This window comes from Bombina bombina, chromosome 10, assembly GCF_027579735.1.
Source record: "Bombina bombina isolate aBomBom1 chromosome 10, aBomBom1.pri, whole genome shotgun sequence".
NCBI lineage: Eukaryota > Metazoa > Chordata > Amphibia > Anura > Bombinatoridae > Bombina > Bombina bombina.
Window position 1 is genome coordinate 206,938,902 of NC_069508.1, and position 26,712 is coordinate 206,965,613.

Here is a 26,712-nt window from a genome sequence, read left to right on the forward strand (position 1 = left end):
CCTATTTTGCGTCAGGTCCTAAGAAGCAAAACGGGGTGGGTATCCTAATCAATTCAAAAACCCCCTTTCAGCTCCATGAGTCATATCATGACCCTGAGGGTAGGTACATCATCCTCACAGGGTTACTATGTGGCACACTTGTCACACTCGCCAATATTTACTGCCCCAATCAAGCTCAACACCTTTTTCTCCAGAAAATAACACATAAAGTATTGGAAGTGCAGCGTGGCATTTTGTTTATGGAAAGTTACCTAAACGCATCTTTAAACCCAGCATTAGACACCTCGAACGGACTCTCCAGTGTCCCCCACAGGAACCTTAAACGTGTGATCTCCTCATTGAGAGAATTAGCATTACATGACATTTGGCGTGTACACCACCCCACCACAAAGGATTTTACATTCTATTCCCATCCACACAGGAAGTATTCTAGAATAGACTACCTACTCACAGACTCAGCAGGCCTTACCATAACAACAAGCAGTAATATACACAGTATCACATGGTCCGATCATGCGCCAATCAGTTGTACCATCATGTGGCCGGATGTGCCAGTCACTCCCTACATTTGGAGGTTGGATGACACATTATTGGAAGATAAGGTCTTTAGGCTGGAGATCGAAAGGGCTTTAGCAGAATACTTCCGTATACACGCAGATACTGAGTCTCAGGACACAGCTATCTGGGAAGCCCATAAATGTACAATTAGAGGTCTCTTGATTAAGCAAAGGGCTAAGCTGACGAAGCAGAGAAAAACTCAGTATCAAACCCTGTTGTCCAGGGTTGAAATCAATGAGCGTGAGCACAAGCTACACCCCGCAGATGAGAAACTTGGGAGAGAGTTGGATTGCGCTAGGTCAGCCTTACTTGAGTTCCTCCAGGAGGACTACCAAAAAAAGGCGCTGTTCTTAAAACAGCGTTACTTTGAACAAGGAGACAAAGCCGGGAGGTTGCTGGCCAGAGCAATCTCACGCAACCGAACAAAACATTATGTCCACCGATTGGTGAACGGGGAGGGGATTCCCAAGGAGGATGGGAAATCAATAGCAGAATCTTTTAGTGAATACTATAGGTCTCTCTATAATATTCAACCACGGGCGGAGGAGGTTGAGATGATCCTTCCTCCATCCGAAAGGGCGCAGAGGATAAAACAATATCTGCTGAACGCAGATCTACCTAAACTAACTGAACAGGACTCGGAGGCCCTTGAGTCCCCAATCACACTAGTAGAAATCAAACAGGCCATAAAGGACCTTACCGTAGGTAAAAGTCCGGGGCCGGACGGCTATGGAACCAAGTACTACAAACTCTTTGCCGATATTCTGGCCCCAGAGATGCAGAAACTGTTTAATACCTTGTCAGAGACCCCCCTGTTGCCCCATACTATGTTGGAGGCACACATAGTGGTGATCCCCAAGCCAGGGAAAGCAGAGGACAGACCGGAAAACTACCGTCCTATATCCCTCCTAAATTCAGACGTTAAGATTCTGGCCAGAGTCATCGCCAACCGTCTAAACAAATTCCTCCCACAGCTAATTTCTACTGACCAGGTGGGATTTATTCCTGGACGGGAGGCTAGGGATAACACCCTAAGAGTTATACAGTTAATTTCGTATGCCCATAATAATAAGATCCCAATGGCGGTTGTATCAACCGACGCTGAAAAAGCGTTTTACCGGATTGACTGGTCATTCATGCAACAAACATTGGATAAGTTTGGCTTTGGGCCCAAATTTATCAATAGAATTATGTCACTGTACTCTGCACCGAACGCGAAAGTTAGGGTGAACAGAACTCTGTCTAGCACCTTCCCGATTAAAAACGGGACAAGACAAGGCTGCCCCCTTTCCCCCCTCCTATTTGCCCTTACGATAGAAGTACTGGCCAGTAAAATCAGGGCACATCCACAAATCAAGGGATTGTCTATTGGAGGCTCAGAACACAAACTCGCGATGTACGCGGATGACATATTCTTGACGATCACTGATCCCGGCCGATCTCTTCCGATCGCCCTGGATGAACTCACAAAGTTCGGCAATGTGTCGAATTTTTTGCTTAACCCCTCCAAATCTGAGATCTTAAACATCTCTGTCCCTCATGAGGAGTTTGAGGCCCTGAGTCGGGATTGTCCGATAAAAATAGCACACCATACCTTAAAATACTTAGGTATCTCAATTACAGCGAAAATAAAAGACATAACAGAGATCAATTATAAGCGTATCAGGGACGAGGTCCTGCGGGATCTGGCAAATTGGAAGAATAAAACCATCTCTTGGTTGGGTCGGGTGGGGGTGGTTAAAATGAATGTTCTGCCCAGGGTCCTCTACATCCTCCAGACTATTCCTTTAACATCAGCCTCACATTATCTGCACCAAATACAGTCAGCCGTGGAGTCATACATATGGAATGGCTGCAGACCCAGGATAAGGAAAAAAACTATTTATATGCCTAGGGATAGAGGGGGCCTAGGTGTCCCTGATCTGCGGGTCTATCAAAGGGCTATATCTCTCCAAAGAATAGTGGAGTGGTGCCAAAACTCGCTGCAAAAGGCATGGATCCATCTGGATAATGCTATCTTACAGAGGGGTAATACAGGGTCCCTGGCGTGGATTTCCCCTAATAACAGACCAATCATTATCAAAAAATACCCACTACTGGACTGCGCGTTCTTGGGATGGGATAGATTAATTAATAAGGAATCTGGACTGTCTTCCTTTGACTCCCCCGTCATGCCGTTAAGAGAGAACCCTGATGTGGGAGTAGAGACAGGCCCATACTTCCCAGACAAGATATATAACCTTAAGGACGCAGCAATCCTCAATATCCTCCATCAGGATAAGATGAAAACTAGGCCAGAACTGATTGAATGGGATGGCGCTCTATTCTCATCGTGGTTTAGGGAGGCTCAAGTTAGACACTACTTTAGTACACATAAGAATAGGTCTGCCCTGACCAGAGGTAGGACACCCTTTGAGATGCTTTGCACCATGTCACACACCCCAACACACCTGATTTCGCAGATTTACAAACTCTTGATCATAGGTAACAAGACTCCCCTCCCAACTTACACTCAGGCCTGGCAGGAAGACCTGAGACAAGAAATCACTGATAAAGAGTGGTTAAAGATATTCGAGAGGGCAAGGAGGGCATCTGTCTCAGCTAAAATACAAGAATCACATTATAAGTTACTAAGCAGATGGTACCTCACCCCCCAGAGACTCAAAAAAATATACCCACAGACCGGTGGGGGATGCTGGAGAGGATGTGGAGAGGAAGGCACCCTCATTCATATCTGGTGGTCGTGCCCATACATAAAAACTTACTGGGATACGACGCTGGGGGAAATGAGCAGAATACTTGGGGTTATTATCCCCCCAAGTCCTAATTATCTTATCTATCACCACCTGCCCAAGATCATAGGGGAGGATAAGTACTTGCTTCTCCTATTAATGATGAACGCTGCAAAGGGTCTCATCCCCTTATACTGGAAAAAACAAAATACTCCAAATATGTTGGAATGGAAGGCTAAGGTGGGAGAGCTATTGAGGTTAGAGAGGTATCATTATTTAAGAATCGGTAAGCTTAGCACTCACGAAATGATGTTGCTGACTTGGGAGGGTCGTGGACTGTAACTCAGTGGGCAACGGCTGTTTGTTGTATATTATTCCCCTTTTTTTTTTTTTTTTTTTTTTTTCTCTCCCCTCCTTTTCCCCATTTTCTCTCCCTTCCTTAGTCACTCGACACTTTTCACTTCCTCCCTATTCTCTTACTATTTTTCTAATCTGGTTGACTTTCTACTTCTGCATCTGCAGAAGAGCAAATATCAGGTATCAAGATACTCTCGGTAGTGTAATAAATAAATCCGGGAGCCTGTTAAATATTTTCTTTTCTATAACGCCTGATAGAGTATAGATCTTTCAAAGCTTATAGTTTTAATTTTAGGAAAAATGCTCATAGGTACAGTAAAAGATTCAATTTCAATCACTTAACGGTACGCTATCAAAGATATGATGTAAAAGAAAAGATAAGCTACAACCGATGTGCATAATTGTTATTGATGCTATGTTGTAATGGTTTCCATATGCATATATTCATTGTCAAATCTTTTACCAATAAAGCTTTATTTTGGAAAAAAAAAAAAAAAAAAAAAACCAGATTCAACACTCTTATCTTTCGCTGAGTTAAGACAGCAATTCGGTCTCTCGAACAAAGAATTTTATGCTTATCTGCAGTTAAGGCACTTTATACATGAGCTTAATCAAAAATATGGAAGTGATTGGACCCTGTTATGGCAACCACAAATTAACAATTTTAAAATGGGAATATACTCAATAGCCCCGTTTTATGCACACCTTAATTACAAATCCTCTAATGAGCAGAGGGAATATATTGTAGCTAAATGGAGCAAAGTTTTGCCGGAAGTAAATAGTCAAACTATAATGAATGTATTTAAAATCTTGGAAAAAAGCTGGGTTTTGACCTCATGGAAGGAAACACAGGTCAAGATAGTTTTTATGTCTTATCTGACCCCCGAGAGGTTGTCAAGGTGGTATAAGATAAGGAGCGTATGTCCTAAATGTTCCGCTGCCAAGGCAGATCTTTTGCATTGTTTTTGGGCTTGCCCTAAAATTTCACAATTTTGGCTGAAAGTAGCATATTGGATGCGCTCAACTCTTAAATTAGTATATCATATACAAGCGATAGATGTATTTTTTCTGGTACAATCCTAGAGAATAATTCCCCAAAATGTTAAACTAATTAATAGGATCATATTGCTGGGACGCAACATGTTATTGAGAGCATGGAAAGCTAAAACTTCCCCTAACCTGAAAGAACTTAAGAATGCTCTGTTTATTCATGAGCAGATAAACCTACATAATCCGACGAACACACGATTAGCTGAGTTTTTTAAGCAATGGAAAATATTTATCTTATCATTCCCTGTAGAGACTCAAACTAGGCTGGTCAGACCATTTAGGGATACGGTATATGTCCAATTACAAATATTGGCTGGTAATTTTCCCAGCGTTTGGCGCGACGATGTTAGAGGTTTGACGGTGGCTGAGGGGGGGGGGAGAGAGGAGGCGAGTAGGAATTTTCCTTTTTTTTTTTTTTTTTTTTTTTTTTTCTCTACGAATTATCAGAGTTTAGATAATTTCGACAGAAAGTCGAATAAAGACAGTGAGATAGGATTCTAAGTAAATACGGTTTGCTGTCATCTATTGGGAAATGTATGCTTTAGGGGTTTTCTTGTTTTGGTTTTTGTCAATCAGGTATTTTTGTGTTGTATGTATTGAAAAACTCAATAAAAAATTATAAAAAAATAAAAATAAAAAATAATCTTAGATATCGAGGCTAATTAGAATGGATACAGATCCATTTAAACTAAGCAAGGTCATTATCTCATGTTACGGCTTCATAACTTAGTATTTCTGTTTCTATTTCATTGTTCTGGATGAACAATAATTATATTATTTTTTACTTGTACTAACTATGTTTTGGTCCTAGATATCTTCAAGGATAAATGTATAAGATGTAATAATACTATGAAGTGTAACTAATATAGCTTTAAATTTGTATGCTTTGTAAAAATTATCATAATTCTGTTTAAATTTTAATTTAGCAAGGCCATCGTGATATATTGTGCTTTTATGGCCTTGGAGCTTGGTCCTTATTTTAGTTTTTTGCACAATATAGCAAATGTATGATATTTGATTCTTGTAATTTGGTTTGGTTTATAAATAATAAATAAAAATAAAAAAATATAATAAAAAAAAAAAAATGAGATGCTCTGAATTATACTCGCAGGAATCAGTCATGTGCAGCAAAAGCAAGCAAATACTAATGTATTGACTTTTGTTATTAAAACGTACCTTTTAATGACCCTTTAATGTGGTGAGTAGGCTCTGTGGTACGTAACGCCCATGTGACGCAGTCTATTCCTGGTTAGGATTTAAGGTCTTTTGAATTTAGGTTTTTCTCTAAAATGCGATCATATTTAACTTTGTTATAAATCATTTGCTTATGTGTCATTCTATTGCGTTGTTTGCTAGAATCAAGTGAATCATCCCCAGAAGGCTCAGATTCTGGCTCTGTTGATGATGATTTTGGGAATGTTGAGGAATTTCGAAAAGACTTAATTTCCAAAATATGGCTGACGTACAGAGAGGAGTTCCCACAAATAGATGGATCTTCTTGGACAACTGATTGCGGATGGGGCTGCACCTTGCGGACTGGTCAAATGCTGCTGGCTCAGGGGTTATTACTGCATTTCCTTGGAAGAGGTTGGTTGGAGTTAATAACATTTTTGAATGATTCAGATAGAGCAACACTTTTAAGCAACTTTCTAATTTAATCCTATTCTAATTTTTTCTTTGTTCTCTTGGTATCTTTATTTGAAAAAGCAGGAATGTAAAGCTTAGCAGCTGGCCCATTTTTGGTTCAACACCTGCCTAAATGTAACCAGCAAGCGCTACCCAGGGTGCTAAACAAAAAATGGCCGACACCTATGCTTTACATTCCTGCTTTTTCAAATAAAGATAACGAGAACAAAGAAATTGATAATAGGAGCAAATTATAAAGTTGCTTAAAATTACTGCTCTATCTGAATCATGAAAGAAAAAAATTGGGTTTCATATCCCCTAAAGACACACTGAGCCTGTGTCTTTAGGGGTTCCCCCCCCCCACCTGCATACATATTTTCTAATAGCTAAAGTAACATTAAAACCAGGATTTTCCAATTTTAATTTGTTCTGATGATATCCTTTGTTAAAAACCATACATAGGAAGTGTGCACGTGTTTGGGGAACAATATGGTAGCAGTTCTGCAAGAATGCTTTGCACAATGTTATATTTGGTGTACTGTATGGTAGATGTTTTTGCACTTACCTAATCCGACATGATGATCAACAAAGGATACCACAAAGTAAATTTGACTATAAAAGTAAATAGTTTTTTTTTTTTTTTTTTTTTTATTAGTTTTATTAGTCATTAAAAAAAATGAAAAATACTGTCCTATAGTGGTTTTATTTTATATTATTATATATTAAAAATAATAATTTTGTTTTATTAATCTTGTAAATTTTTCTCAATTCTGCCAACCGTTTGATTTTGAGCCTTAATTTTTTGCAGACTGGACATGGGCTTTTGATAATCCTGTTGCAGACTCTTTTACTACAGATGCTGCTAAAATAGTTGGACCCTCTTTCATAGAGAATAGCGACAGCAACCATTCCAACAAGCCCCTTACATGTCAAAATAGCGGTGTAAAATCAGATGCTGAACGTTGGCACAGGAAAATAATCTCGTGGTTTGCGGACTGTCCTCAAGCTTATTTTGGATTACATCAGCTGGTGAAACTTGGTAAAAATGCTGGCAAAGTAGCTGGAGATTGGTATGGCCCTGCTGTTGTCTCTCACCTTTTAAGGTAATAGTGTTTTTTATTTATTTTTATTCTAAACTCTGTCCATATTAGTCTTTTGTGATTAAACTGCAAGAGAATCTGAGGTGAGAGGTTCATTTATTAAATCATTTTAGTTCCCTTTATGGGCTGAAGTGGACAAGGTTGAGCGTTTGCATCCTAAGTAGTCGCCAATTTAATTTATTTGAATGAGAACTTTTTTTTTTTGGCTCTTCACTTTAAATCTTCTGTTTTGCTACTTTGATACTTGTTGAAAGGTACAATATAGTAGTCAGCGCTGCTATAACTACACACAAGTGGTGCGATCGGTTTAGAGGTACAAATATACAGAAGGAACTAAAACCATTGATGTAGCGCTTGGTCAATTTTAACTACGTAAACTGATGCACTTGCCTATTCCTTGGGGGTGTTCAGAACCATGTATGGTTGTCTTGCAGGAAGGGGGTTTTACTGCTGAAAACAGTTGTGCTAAATAAGAACAAAACAGGTACTGTTTTGAGGAATAAACATGTTGTGAGCGTAAAACAGTGTACAACAATTTGCTGCCCATGATCTGCACCTCTTCACTGATTGTGTACTCAGTGTTTTGAGTTAAGTTTTATATTTCTAGTTGAGAGAGGCTGCAACAAAAGAATGAGGAAGGTGCCGACTTAATAAATATACATTTGGTGGGTACTGGGTTATAATGTCTCCTGTTCACAACATTCATCTACCCACCCTGGAACATGTGGCCTTAAAGGGACAGTTTACCCAAAAACTTTCCTTTTCATTTGTTCCCTATGATCCATTTTACCTGATGGAGTGTATTAAATTGTTTACAAATAGCTCCTTAGCCTTTATATCTGCAACTAGTGGATTTAGCCTGTTGTATCCTTACCTATACTGAAGTCTCTATACCTAGGTATAGGCTATTAAGAAACTATGTAAACACAGTCGGTAGAAGAAATTGATGGAGGTGGAAGTGTGCAGCCAATAGCTGTGTGTAATGTAACAGTGTTCTGCACTTCCATTTCTAACAGGAACTGAAATGCTCACAATTTCAGAATGTAATTACAGGGAAAGGGGACAAAATAATTAAAATATATTGCAGAGTTATTTTTTGTTGCTGTTGTTTAATATATATACAATGATAAATGGTATATCACCATCTCAGTGTTTAATGTCCCTTTAAGAATATAATGCTCAAATGCTTTTACATGACTTCTCTCCATGTTGGTGAGCTTTTTTTATCTCAAATAAAATACAATGTGTAAGTGCTTAAAGGATATGTCCAATTAAAAATGTGAGACTCAGTCCTAATTCCAAATGTGAATAAGTGATCCCAGGGATTATTTTCTCAAAGGAAACGGGTAACTGTTGCAACTGGATTCCAGGTATTGTACCTCAAATAAAACAATCAAGTGCTGCAAATGGTGAAGTGCTGTGAGACTGCAGGGTTAATTAGCATGCAAGTTATATAATCTCATATTATAGAGCTCTAGATTTGATTGCATAGGGAGACTCCAACAGGAGCAATAGAAGTGATTGATGTAAAAACGATTTATTTAAAACAAGGGTTTACAGAGAAAAACAACCACAGCTAAAACCTCTGTATTGAACACAGACTGTATTTGAAAACAATGTCTGAGTACAGTGTTCGGTTCAGAAGACTGAGCTCAGCCCACAACGGGACATCACACGCTCTGTTCCAACATGCGTTTCACCAAATAGTCACTTGGCTTTTTCAAAAATAAAATATATATAATATAATATATATATATATATATATATATATATATATATATATATATATATATATATATATATATATATATATACACAGTATAATTTTCTTTTTTTAAAAGTGTATATTTTTTATAATACAAGATTTATAATCCTAATTGGTATTTTCGTTCCTCCGCCCCTTCATTTCTTCTTTTGACTGTGCTGTGACAGAGCAGTAATCTCTATAAATAGGCTTCCAAAGGGCTGGTTGGATGTTCATTAGAATTGATATAAAAGAGTTAATCTCAGTGGGCCGGCATAACATTGTAATAGAAACATTACTATAGGCATGGATTTAACCCCTTTCACAGATTTCAAAAAGTGCTTTATGTCAGATTACATATATGGCATTTGATTACCTAGATTTTACCATCAAGTTAAAATCTCCTTTTGGTGTGTAAGTTTTTATAACTTCAGTTTTCCAACTGCTGCAAATTGACTAGGATTTTGTTTGATACGGTTATACTATACTATTATATATATATTTTGTAACTAACAATCTAATCTAAAATGTCTTGTGAAAAATACAAAATGTTTTATATTTAGGAAAGCAATTGATGAAGCTTCAGACCCGGAACTACAAGGCCTTACTATTTATGTTGCTCAGGACTGCACAAGTGAGTAATCTGTACATTTGCAGCAGTTTTGTATCATATCTGCATTGATAACCTGCTTTTAAAAGGGAGCACAATTACTGAGCTGGACACACCGGAAACGCTAGAATAAAACCTTTTTTAGCTGGTAACGCCTCCTTTTTGTTTAGTTTATAATGCAGATGTCTATGACAAGCAATGTAGTTCTGATGCAGAAAAAGCGGTTCTTCTATTCATTCCCGTAAGGCTTGGTGGAGAAAGAACAAACGTAGACTACTGGGAGATTGTGAAGGTGAGAAACTGTTACAAAAAGATTAATGAAAACGTGCACAACCTTTTTATTGTTACTGAAATTCATTGTATTGGGGCTATGATTACAAAGTTTTGACCAATACCAATCGGTGCTAAATTAAAGGGACACTGAACCCAATTCTTTTCTTTCATTATTCAGATAGAGCAGCAATTTTAAACAACTTTCTTATTTACTTCTATTCAGTTTTTCTTCATTCTCTTGATATCTTTTGTTGAAAAGCAGGAACATAAGATCAGTGTGCACACATCTGCTCATGCTTTTATGCAGCTAAAGCACTGCTTCCCATTTCAGAGATGCCAGAGTACATTATATAGAATTCAGAACAAGATTTGATATTCTTGAATGGGAACTAGTTGGCTAACTACAGTTACGGAGCACTTCATATATCATCTGGGTTAGTGGGTAGATTTAGTAAACCCCTGCCTAAAGAAACCATTGTTTATTTAATGGCGGAACTCAAGTTTGCACTCTACATTTTGCATTCATCTTAGACTAAAGCGTGAAATGCGTCAGGTGATCCAAGGGTTTGTAACTCTAAATAGGGAAAAAATTTGGGGAAATTGTGTGTGTGAAACGACACACTCTGTGCTTGACAAAAGGTGAACAATTCCTTTTATCTGATGGTGTATTCCCTGAAACGTCACAGGTTAATAAAAGGAATTGTTAACCTTTTGTCAAGTCCAGAGTGCTATTTCCTGCTATTATATCTACTAGTACTACTCTCCATGGCATATACATTGTGTTTGTGAGAGTGCACCTACCCATTACATTGATTTATTTATTATATATATAATTTTTTTTTTTTTATTACTTTCCCATCTTTGTATGGTTTAGTTCATCTCTGACTATGGATTACTGAGGAGATACTGAACTGGAGTATAAGACTTAAACGTCATTAATTGAGTCAAAGCAAAAGTGCAGGAGTATCTTTATATGAATGCTAAAACCTGTGCCCAAGTTTAATTTTTTATTTATTTACGATATCCGTTAAGTTGATGTGAACGTAACTCATTTTTTGTCTGAATAAATGTTTGAGGGAGAGTTATGGTCTAGTAAGAGTCTAAATGAATCTATGTTTTTGTTGCCCTGTTAGTGTATAAAGGTATAGGCAGGTAGTGCTATAGCTATACATTTGAGGCGTTTACTTACTCTCTAACCATCCCTCAGCTAGTAATGTACTGACTACTTGTTTGTACGACCTGTCTAGCAATGAACAGTACAAAGCCAGTGGGTGATGTGGGAAGGGTTAAAGGGACAGTGTATTGTGAAAATGTTCTCCCCTTTAATGTGTTCCCAGTGATCTATTTTACCTGCAGTGTAGTAAATGGTTTACAAATAGCTCCTACTTTATTCAAACTTTAGTAAAACAAAGGGGTAACATAAACCCTGGGTAAAACTGAGGTAGTATGACAGAGAATAACACAGGCTGATTCATTTCGGCGTAGCACTGTACTCTTAGCCTCCTGATTAAGTGAGAATTAACTAATATGTAAACCATATCCAACAGAATAAATCAAAATCCCAGTGAGGGGGTGTGAGAGCGATTACAAATGTTGATTTTCAGTTGGTGTATAGGGCAGAAAATATAATGAAGCCTTTGGCCTCCATTTTACAATAGCAGGATGGATAAAGGCAGACATCTCTATCCCTGTCCATCCAGCACTGCGGCTAATGGGTAGCAATATGCTGCCTGCATTTATGTATGGGGATTGAGAAACGCCACCTTGCTGTTGACGTATTAGTTTAAGAAACGGCAGTCTGCTGCTTTTTAACTATTGGCTGCAGGCTTGCTCACGTGAGTCTGCAGCTAAAGGCGCTCCTAAGCTGCATTCACAACTTAATAAATGGGGCCCTTTGTGTTTTTATAGTGATAATACATTGTTCTTCCCACAAACTCAACCCTTTATTGGGTTGTGGTTTCAAAGAGCAAATCAAGCTATTTCATATAAAAAATAGCGTCCCATAGATTTTACACTCTGCGACTGTCACTGGAAATGCATTAATTTCTTTCATGTAATTGGCAAGAGTCCATGACCTAGTGACGTATGGGATTTACAATCCTACCAGGAGGGGCAAAGTTTGCCAAACCTCAAAAATGCCTATAAATGCACCCCTCACCACACCCACAATTCAGTTTTTGCAAACTTTGCCTCCTATGGAGGTGGTGAAGTAAGTTTGTGCTAAGATTTCTACGTTGATATGCGCTTCTCAGCATTTTTTGAAGCCCGATTCCTCTCAGAGTACAGTGAATATCAGAGGGATGTGAAGGGAGTATCACCTATTGAATGCAATGGTTTTCCTCACGGGGATCCATTTCATAGGTTCTCTGTTATCGGTCGTAGAGATTCATTTCCTACCTCCCTTTTCACATCAACGATATACTCTCATATTCCATTACCTCTACTGATAACTGTTTCAGTACTGGTTTGGCTATCTGCTTAATGTGGATGTGTGTCTTTCGGTAAGTATGTTTTCATTACTTAAGACACTCTCAGCTATGGTTTGGCACTTTATGTATTAATATCAAGTTCTAAATATATGTATTGTACTTATATTTGCCATGATTCAGGTTTTCAGTATATTTCCTTTTGCAGACTGTCAGTTTCATATCTGGGAAATGCTTTTTTATGAAAATTTATTTCTTACCTGGGGTATAGTCTTTTTCAAATTGACTGTCTTTAAATTCGCGGGCAGAATTAGGCTCGCGAGGGCACAAAATGCCAAAGTTTATTGCGTCATTCTTCGCGCAAGATTTTTGCCGCAAAGTTACGTTCATTGACGCAAATTCGTCATTTCCGGCATCTTAGTTGACGCCGATTTTTCGGTTTGTTGTGCGTCATACTTGGCGCTAAATATTTTCATTATTTAAGACCCCGTTTTTATTTGCCTCTTGCCTTTTTCTCTGTCAAAGGGCCTTGCTGTTTGCATTTTTTTTCCCATTCCTGAAACTGCCATATACGGAAATTGATAATTTTGCTTTATATGTTTTTTTTTTTCCTCTTACATTTGCAAGATGTCTCAATCTGATCCTGTCTCAGAATTCACTGTTGGATCACAGTTGCCTGATTACAGTTCTACCAAAGCTAAGTGCATTTGTTGTAAACTTGTGGAGATTATACCTCCAGCTGTAGTTTGTAATAGTTGTCATGATAAACTTTTACATGCAGAAAATGTATCCATCAGTAGTAGTTCATTACCTGTTGCTGTTCCCTCAACATCTAATGTACAAGATATACCTGTAAATTTAAAAGAATTTATTTATGATTCTATTCAGAAGCCTTTGTCTGCCATCCCGCCTTTTAATAAACGTAAAAGGTCTTTTAAAACTTCTCATAGAGTTGCTGAAATTTCAAATGACCGGCAACATACTGATTTATCCTTCTCTGATGAGGATCTATCTGATTCAGAAGATCCTGCCTCAGATATTGACACTGAGAAATCCTCTTATTTAAAATGGAGTATATTCGTTCTTTATTAAGACGTGTTGATTACATTGGATATGGAGGAAACTAGTCCTCTTGATATTTAAACTAGTAAACGTTTAAATTCTGTTTATAAACCTCCTGTGGTTATTCCAGAGGTTTTTCCAGTTCCTGATGCTATTTCTGATATGATTTCTAAAGAATGGAATAGGCCTGGTACTTCTTTTATTCCTTCTTCAAGGTATAAATAGTTGTATCCTTTGCCAGCAGTTAAATTGGAGTTTTGGGAAAAGATCCCCAAAGTTGATGGGGCTATCTCTACTCTTGCTAAACGTACAAATATTCCTACGGAAGATAGTACTTCTTTTAAAGATCCTTAAGATGGGAAACTTGAAACTTATCTAAGGAAGGCTTATTTATATTCAGGTTATCTTCTTAGGCCTGCAATTTATTTGGCTGATGTTGCAGCTGCTTCAACTTTTTGGTTGGAAACTTTAGCACAACAAGTATCAGATCATGATTTGTCTAGCATTAAGTTGATTCAACATGCTAATAATTTAATTTGTGATGCCATTTTTGATATCTTCAAAATTGATGTTAATGTCTTTAGCTATTTTGGTAGAAGAGCTTTGTGGCTCAAATCTTGGAATGCTGATATGACTTCTAAATCCAGATTGCTTTCTCTTTCTTTCCAAGGTAATAAATTAATTGGTTCTCAGTTGGATTCAATAATTTCAACTGTCACTGGGGGAAGGGAGTTTTTTTGCCTCAGGATAAAAAACCTAAAGGGAAATCTAAAGCTTCTAACCATTTTCGTTCCTTTCGATATAAGGACCAGAAATCTAATCCTTCCCCAAAGGAATCTGTTTCCAATTGGAAGCCTTCCTCAAATTGGAATAAATCCAAGCCTTTTAAGAGATCAAAGCCAGCCCCCAAGTCTGCATGAAGGTGCGGCCTTCATTCCAGCTCAGCTGGTAGGGGGCAGATTAAAATTCGTCAAAGATGTTTGGATCAGTTCGGTCCAAAATCATTGGATTCAGAGTATTGTCTCTCAGGGGTACAGAATAGGATTAAGACCACCTGTGAGAAGATTTTTTCTCACGCATTCCAGCAAACCCAGTAAAGGCTCAGGCTTTCCTGAAGTGTGTTTCAGACCTGGAGTTATCAGGGGTAGTCATCCCAGTTCTGTTTCAGGACCAGGTCCTGGGGTTTTATTCAAATCTATTCATTGTCCCAAAGAAAGAAAGAAAATTCATTCAGACCAGTTTTGGATCTAAAGATTTTGAATCGATATGTAAGAGTACAAACTTTCAAGATGGTGACTATAAGGACTATTCTGCCTTTTGTTCAGCAAGGGCATTATATGTCCACAATAGACTTACAGGATGCATATCTTTATATTCCGATTCATCCGGATCACTATCGGTTCCTGAGATTCTCTTTTCTAGACAATCATTACCAATTTGTTGCTCTTCCTTTTGGCCTAGCAACAGCTCCAAGAATCTTTTCAAAGGTTCTCGGTGCCCTACTCTCTGTATCAGACAGTGGGGTATTGTGGTGTTTCCTTATTTGGACGATATCTTGGTACTCGCTCAGTCTTTACGTTAGGCAGAATCTCACGTGAATCAACTAATGTTGTTTCTTCAAAGACATGGTTGGAGGATCAATTTACCAAAAAGTTCTTTGATTCCTCAGACAAAGGTAACTTTTTTTAGGTTTCCAGATAGATTCAGTGTCCATGACTTTGTCACTAACAGACAAGAGACGTTTGAAATTGGCTGCAGCCTGTCGGAACCTTCAGTCTCAGTCATTCCCTTCAGTAGCTATGTGCATGGAAGTTTTAGGTCTCATAACTGCAGCATTGGACGCGATCCCCTTTGCTCGTTTTCATATGTGACCTCTCCAGCTTTGTATGCTGAACCAATGGTGCAGGGCTTATACAAGGATATCACAATTAATATCCTTTAAATCCCAATGTTCGACTTTCTCTGACTTGGTGGTTAGATCACAATCATATAATTTTAGGGGCCTCTTTCGTTCGTCCAACCTGGACTGTGATCACAACAGATGCGAGTCTTTTAGGTTGGGGAACTGTTTGGGGATCTCGAACAGCACAAGGGGTTTGGAAATCTCAAGAGGCGAGATTACCAATCAATATTTTGGAACTTCGTGCAATTCTCAGGGCTCTTCAGTTTTGGCCTCTGTTGAAGAGACAACCGTTCATTTGTTTTCAGACAGACAATATCACAACTGTGGCATATGTCAATCATCAGGGTGGGACTCAGTCCTCAAGCTATGAAAGAAGTATCACGGATACTTGTTTGGGCGGAATCCAGCTCCTGTCTAATTTCTGCGTTTTATATCCCATGTATAGACAATTGGGAAGCGGATTATCTCAGTCGTCAGACTTTACATCCGGAAGAATGGTCTCTTCACCCAGATGTGTTTTCTCAAATTGTACAGATGTGGGGGCTTCCAGACATAGATCTGATGGCTTCTCATCTAAACAAGAAACTTCCCAGGTACCTGTCCAGGGATCTTCAGGCGGAAGCAGTGGATGCGTTGACACTTACTTGGTGTTATCAACCTGCTTATGTTTTCCCGCCTCTAGTTCTTCTTCCAAGAGTGATCTCCAAAATCATCATGGAGCAATAGTTTGTGCTACTGGTGGCTCCAGCATGGCCTCACAGGTTTTGGTATGCGGATCTTGTTCGGATGTCCAGTTGCCAACCTTGGCCACTTCCATTAAGGCCAGACCTTCTATCTCAAGGTCCGTTTTTCCATCAGGATCTCAAATCATTAAATTTGAAGATATGGAAATTGAATGCTTAGTGCTTAGTTATGGAGGTTTCTCTGACTCAGTGATTAATACTATGTTGCAGGCTTGTAAATCTGTTTCTAGAAAGATTTATTATCGAGTTTGGAAGACTTATATTTCATGGTGTTCTTCTCATAAATTCTCCTGGCATTCTTTTAGAATTCCTAGATTTTTACAGTTTCTTCAAGATGGTTTGGATAAAGGTTTGTCTGCAAGTTTTTTGAAACTTTTATTCCACAGGAAAATTGCTAAACTTCCTGATATTTATTGTTTTGTACAGGCTTTGGTTCGTATCAAGCCTGTCATTAAGTCAATCTCTCCTCCTTGGAGTCTTAATTTGGTTTTGAAGGCTTTGCAGGCTCCTCCATTTGAGCCTATGCATTCTTTGGACATTAAACTACTTTCCTGGAAAATGTTGTTCCTTTTGGCCATCTCTTCTGCTAGAAGAGTTTCTGAATTATCCACTCTCTTGTGAATCTCCTTTTCTGATTTTTCATCAGGATAAGGCAGTTTTGCTGACTTCATTTAAATTCTTACCTAAGATTGTGAATTCTAACAACATTAATAGAGAAATTGTTGTCCCTTCTTTGTGTCCTAATCCTAAGAATTCTTTGGAGAGATCTTTACATTCTTTGGATGTGGTGAGAGCTCTGAAATATTATTATGTTGAAGCCACTAAAGATTTCAGGAAGACTTCAAGTCTGTTATCTTTTCTGGTTCCAGGAAAGGTCAGAAGGCTTCTGCCATTTCTTTGGCATCGTGGTTAAAGCTTTTGATTCATCAAGCTTATTTGGAGTCGGGTAAAGCCCTGCCTCAGAGAATTACGGCTCATTCTACTAGATTTTAAGAATGAAGCTACGGTTGATCAGATTTGCAAAGCAGCATCTTGGTCTTCTTTGCTTACATTTAATAAATTCTATAATTTTGATGTGTTTGCTTCTTCGGAAGCAGTTTTTGGTAGGAAAGTTCTTTGGGCAGCTGTTTCAGTTTGATTCTTCTGCTTATGATTTACGTTTTTATTTTTTTGAGAATAAACTTATTTGGGTTGTGGATTTATTTTTTTCAGCGAAATTGCTGTTTTTATTTTGTCCCTCCCTCTCTAGTGACTCTTGCGTGGAGTGCCACATCTTGGGTATTGCTATCCCATAAGTCACTAGCTCATGGACTCTTGCCAATTGCATGAAATAAAACATAATTTATGTAATAACTTACCTGATAATTCATTTCTTTCATATTGGCAATAGTCCATGAAGCCCACCCCTTTTTATGGTGGTTATGATTTTTTTGTATAAAGCACAATTTCCAAATTCCTTTATTGATGCTTTTTACTCCTTTCTTTATCACCCCACTTCTTGGCTATTCGTTAAACTGGATTGTGGGTGTGGTGAGGGGTGTATTTATAGGCATTTTGAGGTTTGGGAAACTTTGCCCCTCCTGGTAGGATTGTATATCCTATACGTCACTAGCTCATGGACTCTTGCCAATATGAAAGAAATGAATTTATCAGGTAAGTTCTTACATAAATTATGTTTTTATAGTACACTAAGTAAACGTTCTGCAGCTGGTATAAATAAAACTGACCTTTTTCGGCATTGGTTGTCCCCTTTTAAATATTCGTAATAAGGTTGATGGCCATTTATAGTATAAAAGTGACATGTGCTAATTCGTTGGAGAATGTCATTTTTAAGACTAGCGACCCTCCTTTTGCGAGGGTTAAACAATTTAGATCAGCGACCGTTTCTGCTCAGGAAAAGCAGAGCACGGAGTCCCATCAGTAACACTAGTTATACAGCTAAATCTTATGACTGGCACAGTTTTTGCCCATAATGAGAACCGCTCGGAAACCCACAGTGCACTGCTATGTGTTTAACCCTTTTGTAGGGCTTGAACAGAGTATATAATTTTAAGGCAACCCTGAACCGCTTACTGATAAGAGCATCAAATCTACACATCACTAAGTATATTTAGTGACATGTTAATGTATAGCTTTATTCAGATTTTCTAAGACTTTGTATCTTGACCCCGGTTTTATTTTCTTTTTCTACTGCCTCAATTATTAAAAAGTAACTATTTCACAAATCCAGCTCATTTAGTCCATATAATGATATTTTTCATTATTTGATTTCTGCTTTATCTGATAAAGTCTGTTTTGTGTGTTTTTGTTTTTTAGTATATTAAATACCTTTTTTAAACCTTTTCTGTAGGGTTGCTTAAGTCTTGACTATTGTGTTGGAATAATTGGCGGCAAACCGAAACAATCCTATTACTTTGTGGGATTTCAAGGTTCGTTCTCTACTTGGAATATGGCTTTGAAACCTAATGTATGTACAAAAAAAAATCTTCAAAACTATCACATTTGTAAATGACTATTCTGTTGCTGAATAATTACCATAGCAAAGAGAGTCCTCTGTTAATTCATCAGACCCTCCAAAGTCCAGTCATTTGTCATTTAGCCCACATAGTAATTGGTTTCTGTAAAATGCATGTTTTAATTTCCTGCCCTGCATAAACACGGCATATTTTACCTTCTGTCTAATGAAACCTTAAAAGCCTTTTGCTGGTATTTGGCATATTTTATTTACTTATTTACATTTGAGCAGTTTAAATGGAGCAAGTTGATGCGAAAATGACAAGTAATATGCTTTTCTTGTCAGCGCATACAAGCGAAGTCCATTTTTCATGTGCAAATTCAAGAATTTTAATTGTGTTTGTAAAAGTAATTTTATCGCTAAAAATTAAACAGCAGTCGTTGCTTTTATAGTTAGATATAAATAAAAAAAATTCTGCTTATACAAGCGTATTTGATTATGCGAAAGATAATCTATCCTGTAATACCTTAGCATCCGTCAATGAAGAGAAGACTGTCAGGTCTTTGTCTCTTCTGGCTTTGCATAGAAATTGGGCTGTAAGCAGTGTAATGGTGTTTTTTTGAATTACTAATCTTCTGTTTTGTCCTTGCAGATGACAGTTTGATTTACATGGATCCTCATTATTGCCAATGTTTTGTCGATGTCAGCATAAAGGATTTCCCTCTTGAGGTAATGTAGATGCAAGTTTGGCACCATTTTTCTTTTGACTTGGATTTATATACTAATTATGAGTTGAAATTATACGAAGGTCTTTATATAGCTTGTTAGCAGCTACCAGTTATGAAACGTGAACTAAGGCATTCAAATTTAGTTACGTCTGAAGCCTGTAAATAAAGATGCGGCTATGCACCTGTCTTATGGTTATGGTTAAGGCTGCCAGTTAACAGGATGAGAGACGCAGAGATTATCATATGAAGGGTTTTATAAAAATAAAAAAACTCATTTTTTTTACTTGTTTTCTTGTGGTTTAACCCTGAAAATCATGAGTTTTCCAGTCCCAGCAGAGGTGACAAGATAAGACAAGTGTGTGTTTGTTTTTTGTTTTTTTGTCTACAAGAGTCGCTTGGCTTTTCTACCATAATTAAAGGGATAGTAAAGTCCAAAATTAAACTATCATGATTCAGAACCAAAAATGGGCCGGCTACTAAGTTTACTTTCCAGCTTTTTAAGATAAAGATACCAAGAGAACAAAGGAAAATTGATAATTAGCGTAAATTAGAAAGTTGCTGAAAATTTGCCGCTCTATCTGAATCATGAAAGTTTATTTTTGACTAGACTATCCCTTTGTCTGGACTGGCTTCTCCAAATAAGGAATATGTTCAAAAATGTTCCCCGCTTGATATATATAATGTATGTTTTATTCCCATTAATTAGATAATGTGCCTAACTATAATCTTGAAAAAGTTTACAGTATTAATGCAAATAAATTGGGCATTGAGGGCATAGAGATTTTAAAGCTTTGGTGATCGTGCAAAGTTATTTGTGGTTGATTTAAACAACAATGCTGTGAGAGATGGAACATTCTTTTTTTTGTCCTAAAGAAATGTTTGCTAAAAATACCTTCATTCTAAACTAAATGTCCCCTTTAACACTACACTGCATACAAAAGTGTTAGACGCATTTAAACTCACCTTTTCTTAGCAAAATGTTGCAGTCCTGGGACATACCCTTTTAGTAGCCTCATAATTTCGGCTGAGGCCAGTTAGGGCCTAGAATAAATGAGCTACTACAATGTGGCACTCGGCACAACTGAGTAGAAAAGATCAGTCATTTTTTGTTAATAAAGCAGTTCTACACTTTGACTTAAAGGGACAAGAAACGGAAATTTTATCTTTCCTGATTTATAGTGTATTCTATTATCAAATTGACTGTTCTCTTGGTTTCCTTTGTTGAAAAGCAAATGACTTGTCTTGTGTCTGGAGAATTATGACAGCAGTTTTGAAAGACTACTTTTAGCAATGTTGCACATCTACAAGACATGCACGGTAGTTATATCAATATTTATCTTCAGCAAAGAATGCAATGAGAACTAAGTGAATTTGATAGTGGTAAATTGGAAACTTTATATCTGTATGCTTTTGGCCGTTTTTTTAAGCAGGTGTATTTTTTTTATATATTACATTTTGTGCAAGTAGTATATACAGGTAGGGAATTTGTTACCATTATTAATGTCAAAAACTAAAAAAAAAACATAATAAATCAAAGTAAGATTCACATTTCTTAATTTTATAATGTAATACATCCCATCGCCAGTCCCACCATTAGTAACTCGCCATCCATAAAACGAAGCTTGTGCGCCCCTGGTCTAGAATATAGAAGAATTTAGGCTTGTGAAGTCTTGGTATTCACTTCCAATTCTCAGAAAAGGTGGGGGCGCAACTTTCTAAGTTAAAGGACCATTAAAAAACTGAATTTAATAATAAAAAATAAAGTATATAATAGACATTAAAAGTTAAGCTTACTCTGAATTTTAAATTGGCAGTAGATTTTATCTGTAAAATTTCAAAATTGATTTTAAAGTTTTACCATGTGACAGCCACCAGCCAATCACAGACTGGACTCTTGCACATGCTCAGTAGTAGCTGAATTCTCAGTGTGCATGTAAAGAGACTTTTCAATTTACGTTATCAAATTGTGCAGTCTCTTATAACTGAATACTCCATCCGAATCATGAAAGTTTTTAATTTGGACTTGAGTGTCCCTTTAAAATTTACAAGAAAAACAAGCAAAATGATGAGACTAAATGTCTTTACCTATAGATAATGAAACCTTTTATTTTGAATTCAGAATGTGTCCTTGAAATAACACCCAAGAACCCAACCTCTCCCCACACAAGGCTACTAGAGTGAATAGAATTGCTATGTATTTGTATTTTATTTTGCTATATAAACCGTGGTATTGTGTGATGTCCTGAGAGATTTCATACGGTCATTAAACTTTGGAATGCTGAACGTAGAACAACCATCGAGAAATTCTTTGACAAAGATGTATAGACCCCTGTGGAGCAATGTACATTTTACATCAGCTCTCACTCTACACGGATAGATTTGCAAATCTAATTAGGTAAAATCACACACATTATCACGTTTAACATTGCTTTTCTGTGAATATTACGGAGGGTGAAGAATTTGAAGTAATAACTTTTTAATATGAAAGCAGCTTCAGAATATTGAGCGAGAAAACTTGCTGGATGATTACTAAGGTTAGTTTACAAAACTGAAAAAGTATTTAGTATAGGTTATGTACCCCCATTCTAATTAAAGTAATACAGTTAACATTGTTTTTGTATTCATTTACATTTTTTTTTTTTTTTTAGTCATTCCATTGTCCATCCCCCAAAAAAATGTCTTTCAAAAAAATGGATCCTAGTTGCACTTTTGGATTTTATTGTCGGACTCCCAAAGAGTTTGAAAAAGCAGCGGAAGAGCTAACAAAGGTCTGTATAGAAGTTCTGAGATCTGTGCCAATGTTTGACGATATAATTGTAGTATTTACTTTTACGCATTGAAAGCAAAATGCAGCGCTCAAACGAGCAGTGTAATGAGATTTTAGAGGCATTATGCAAAGAAAGTATTTCAATTTTGTAATGTACATGATCTAGTTTTGCTTAAATTGTCTGTCTTGTTAAATTTGTGGATTCCATAGAACAAACAATGACAATACTTAAAGCAAAAACCAAAAGAATTATAAAAACTTGTGGGGGTGTGATTCCTAGTATAGAATCTTTCCCATGTTTCAACGAGTATTATGTATATATGTATATGTGTGTGTGTGTGTGTGTGTGTGTGTGTGTGTGTATATATATATATGTGTGTGTGTGTGTGTATATATATATATGTGTGTGTGTGTGTGTATATATATATATGTGTGTGTATACAGGGAGTGCAGAATTATTAGGCAAGTTGTATTTTTGAGGATTAATTTTATTATTGAACAACCATGTTCTCAATGAACCCAAAAAACTCATTAATATCAAAGCTGAATAGTTTTGGAAGTAGTTTTTAGTTTGTTTTTAGTTATAGCTATTTTAGGGGGATATCTGTGTGTGCAGGTGACTATTACTGTGCATAATTATTAGGCAACTTAACAAAAAACAAATATATACCCATTTCAATTATTTATTTTTACCAGTGAAACCAATATAACATCTCAACATTCACAAATATACATTTCTGACATTAAAAAACAAAACAAAAACAAATCAGTGACCAATATAGCCACCTTTCTTTGCAAGGACACTCAAAAGCCTGCCATCCATGGATTCTGTCAGTGTTTTGATCTGTTCACCATCAACATTGCGTGCAGCAGCAACCACAGCCTCCCAGACACTGTTCAGAGAGGTGTACTGTTTTCCCTCCTTGTAAATCTCACATTTGATGATGGACCACAGGTTCTCAATGGGGTTCAGATCAGGTGAACAAGGAGGCCATGTCATTAGATTTTCTTCTTTTATACCCTTTCTTGCCAGCCACGCTGTGGAGTACTTGGACACGTGTTATGGAGCATTGTCCTGCATGAAAATCATGTTTTTCTTGAAGGATGCAGATTTCTTCCTGTACCACTGCTTGAAGAAGGTGTCTTCCAGAAACTGGCAGTAGGACTGGGAGTTGAGCTTGACTCCATCCTCAACCCGAAAAGGCCCCACAAGCTCATCTTTGATGATACCAGCCCAAACCAGTACTCCACCTCCACCTTGCTGGCGTCTGAGTCGGACTGGAGCTCTCTGCCCTTTACCAATCCAGCCAGGGGGCCCATCCATCTGGCCCATCAAGACTCACTCTCATTTCATCAGTCCATAAAACCTTAGAAAAATCAGTCTTGAGATATTTCTTGGCCCAGTCTTGACGTTTCAGCTTGTGTGTCTTGTTCAGTGGTGGTCGTCTTTCAGCCTTTCTTACCTTGGCCATGTCTCTGAGTATAGCACACCTTGTGCTTTTGGGCACTCCAGTGATGTTGCAGCTCTGAAATATGGCCAAACTGGTGGCAAGTGGCATCTTGGCAGCTGCACACTTGACTTTTCTCAGTTCATGTGCAGTTATTTTGCGCCTTGGTTTTTCCACACGCTTCTTGCGACACTGTTGACTATTTTGAATGAAACGCTTGATTGTTCGATGATCACGCTTCAGAAGCTTTGCAATTTTAAGAGTGCTGCATCCCTTTGCAAGATATCTCACTATTTTTGACTTTTCTGAGCCTGTCAAGTCCTTCTTTTGATCCATTTTGCCAAAGGAAAGGAAGTTGCCTAATAATTATGCACACCTGATATAGGGTGTTGATGTCATTAGACCACACCCCTTCTCATTACAGAGATGCACATCACCTAATATGCTTAATTGGTAGTAGGCTTTCGAGCCTATACAGCTTGGAATAAGACAACATGCATAAAGAGGATGATGTGGTCAAAATACTAATTTGCCTAATAATTCTGCACTCCCTGTATATATATATGTGTGTGTGTGTATATATATATATATATATATATATATATATATATATATATATATATATATATATATATATATATATATATATATATATATATATATATATATATATATATATATATATATATATACACACATATATATATATATATATATATATATATATATATATATATATATATATATATATATATATATATATATATATATATACACACATATATATATACACACATATATATATATATATATATATATATATATATATATATATATATATATATACACATATATATATATATATATATATATATATATATACACATATATATATATATATATATATATATATATATATATATATATATATATATATACACATATATATATATATATACACATATATATATATATATATATATATATATATATATATATGTGTGTATATATATATATAGCAAAATAGGAAACAGCACTCTCTGGACTTAAGTAAAAAACAAGTAGTTTATTCAGTAACGTTTCGGGGAATGCTCCCCTTCATCAGACCAACAACATACAAGTGAGACAAACATTTAAGCATACACAAACCCCTCCCCCTAGTGCAAAAAACCGCCAAAAATGGTTGCCATAGCAACCAAGCAACCAGTTCAAAGTAAATACATTTACCAATGCAACAATGACATCAAAGAAACCAGATCATTATGGTTAATTAGCATCAGGTCAATTAGCAAATCAACACATCATCCTACCACATAATACACCTGCTGTATATTAGTACTTCTAATACCCCAGTGGCAGTGTGTCCTTTTAAAGAGACATATCACAATATTATTAGCTAAGTACAGGAACACAAGAATGTGTAGAAAAAAGGGGTTGAAAAAACGTTTAGTTAAACCACGGCACCTCAACATATTGAAATGCAATTCACGTAATGCACTTATAGTAAATACCTAACTCCTAATACCCGTACTACATAGTCAAGGGTCATGTGTACCATAAATGCTATAGAAGCAAATAGCAGCAAACTCGTTATACAGATACCTCAAACGATGTGACCGTATTACATGCACAAAGTGTAGCACGACCTATGTAATCACCCTGTTCAGCATCGGACCAACCTCGCGCTGAATCTAGCACAGCTACTAGCGGAACAACAAGGGATATGCGCATGCGTGGAAACCCGGCACAGTCCAGCCCCCAATGCTCCAGCTAGGTACCCAATAGGATAGAAAGGACAAGCCCCCACACCGGACAGAGTTAATAAAATGGCATGGTAAGAGGGCCCCAAGGTACTACTAAGGGAAGGAAGGGTCCGGGTCATGAACGTAATAAATGCAGCAGGATATGCAGTAGAAGATAGTACAACACCCCTAATACCCAGATATCAGGAGTCACCCACTTAGGTCTAGTCTACCGACAGAAACACACTGCTACATGCTTCTAGTTACCATCCAAGATCACTCATAAAAGCCATCCCTAAGGCACAGCTGCTGAGTCATCCGCAATAACACATCAGAGGAAAACCGTGAGGTACAACTGAAAGAAATGGAATCACGGTTTTACAGCAGAGGATACAATGGTAACACTATAAAGGAAGCAAGGGCCCAGTTGAGCATGAAAATGCCAAAAAGAGACCAACAGAAGAGGATGAATTTTGTCACTGCATACACCCCTAGCACGAGAACACTAGGAGTTACTTTAAAAGAGAAATGGGATATTGTCCAGACTGACCCATCATTACCATACCACGACTATGGACCACCCAGAATTGGATATAAGAGGGGAAGAAACCTAAAAGACATCTTAATGAACACTGATCCAACTGAGAGCTACAGCAAGGTCAAGACAAACACCAAAAGGGGCTCCTACAAGTGCCCGAGTTGTGTAACGTGTAACGCCATGCTGCAATGCAAGCAATTCAAACATCCACACAATAACACGAGCTACAAGATCAAGCATTTCCTTACGTGTACCACAAAATTTGTGGTGTACATGCTGAATTGCAACTGTGGCCTATTCTATATAGGTAAGACGTCAGATGACATTAAGAAAAGGATGGCTAATCACAGGAGTGCCATCCGGACGGCAATTGAGAAAGGCAAGAGTGACCAACCGGTGGCCAGACATTTTATGGAGAAGGGTCACTCTGTGGCGGACCTGAGATTTAAACTCATCGATCATGTACCCCCAATGCCTAGGGGAGGTGACAGGGACACCCGTCTCTTACAGAAGGAGGCCGAGTGGATTTTCAAACTGGACACTATACACCCCAGAGGTTTGAACATGGGGATAGACTGGCACTGTTTTTTATGAACTAAGCTGTGTACGCTTCTAATGTATCTGGTTGTATCTTTCTAAGGGGATTAATTTAGTTTGTACAGTATCTGATACTATGTTTGCATTCTTTTATCCACAGTGGGTTCATGAAGTCTGGTTGCTGATTGGCTGTAGGCTCTGCCCATATTTATCCTCCAGGAGGGGTGCCCAATGGGTGTACCCTTATTTAGGTTGTTTCTGTTATGTATATTAGTGGATGTTACTTTTGATGCACACCGCAGTGTTGACACAT

The 26,712-nt window shown here is 37.4% G+C and overlaps 1 protein-coding gene across 1 annotated transcript in view; it reads left to right on the plus strand.

The window, feature by feature from the left end:
- Positions 1–26,712, plus strand: part of ATG4C (autophagy related 4C cysteine peptidase) — a 109,881-nt gene that overhangs the window by 45,587 nt on the left and 37,582 nt on the right. Inside the window, exons 4-10 of the mRNA XM_053693667.1 lie at positions 6,054–6,284; positions 7,132–7,426; positions 9,731–9,801; positions 9,948–10,069; positions 18,535–18,613; positions 19,292–19,368; positions 22,016–22,135. Of these exons, the coding sequence (XP_053549642.1) occupies positions 6,054–6,284; positions 7,132–7,426; positions 9,731–9,801; positions 9,948–10,069; positions 18,535–18,613; positions 19,292–19,368; positions 22,016–22,135 (995 nt within the window). The remainder of the gene's footprint in view (positions 1–6,053; positions 6,285–7,131; positions 7,427–9,730; positions 9,802–9,947; positions 10,070–18,534; positions 18,614–19,291; positions 19,369–22,015; positions 22,136–26,712) is intronic.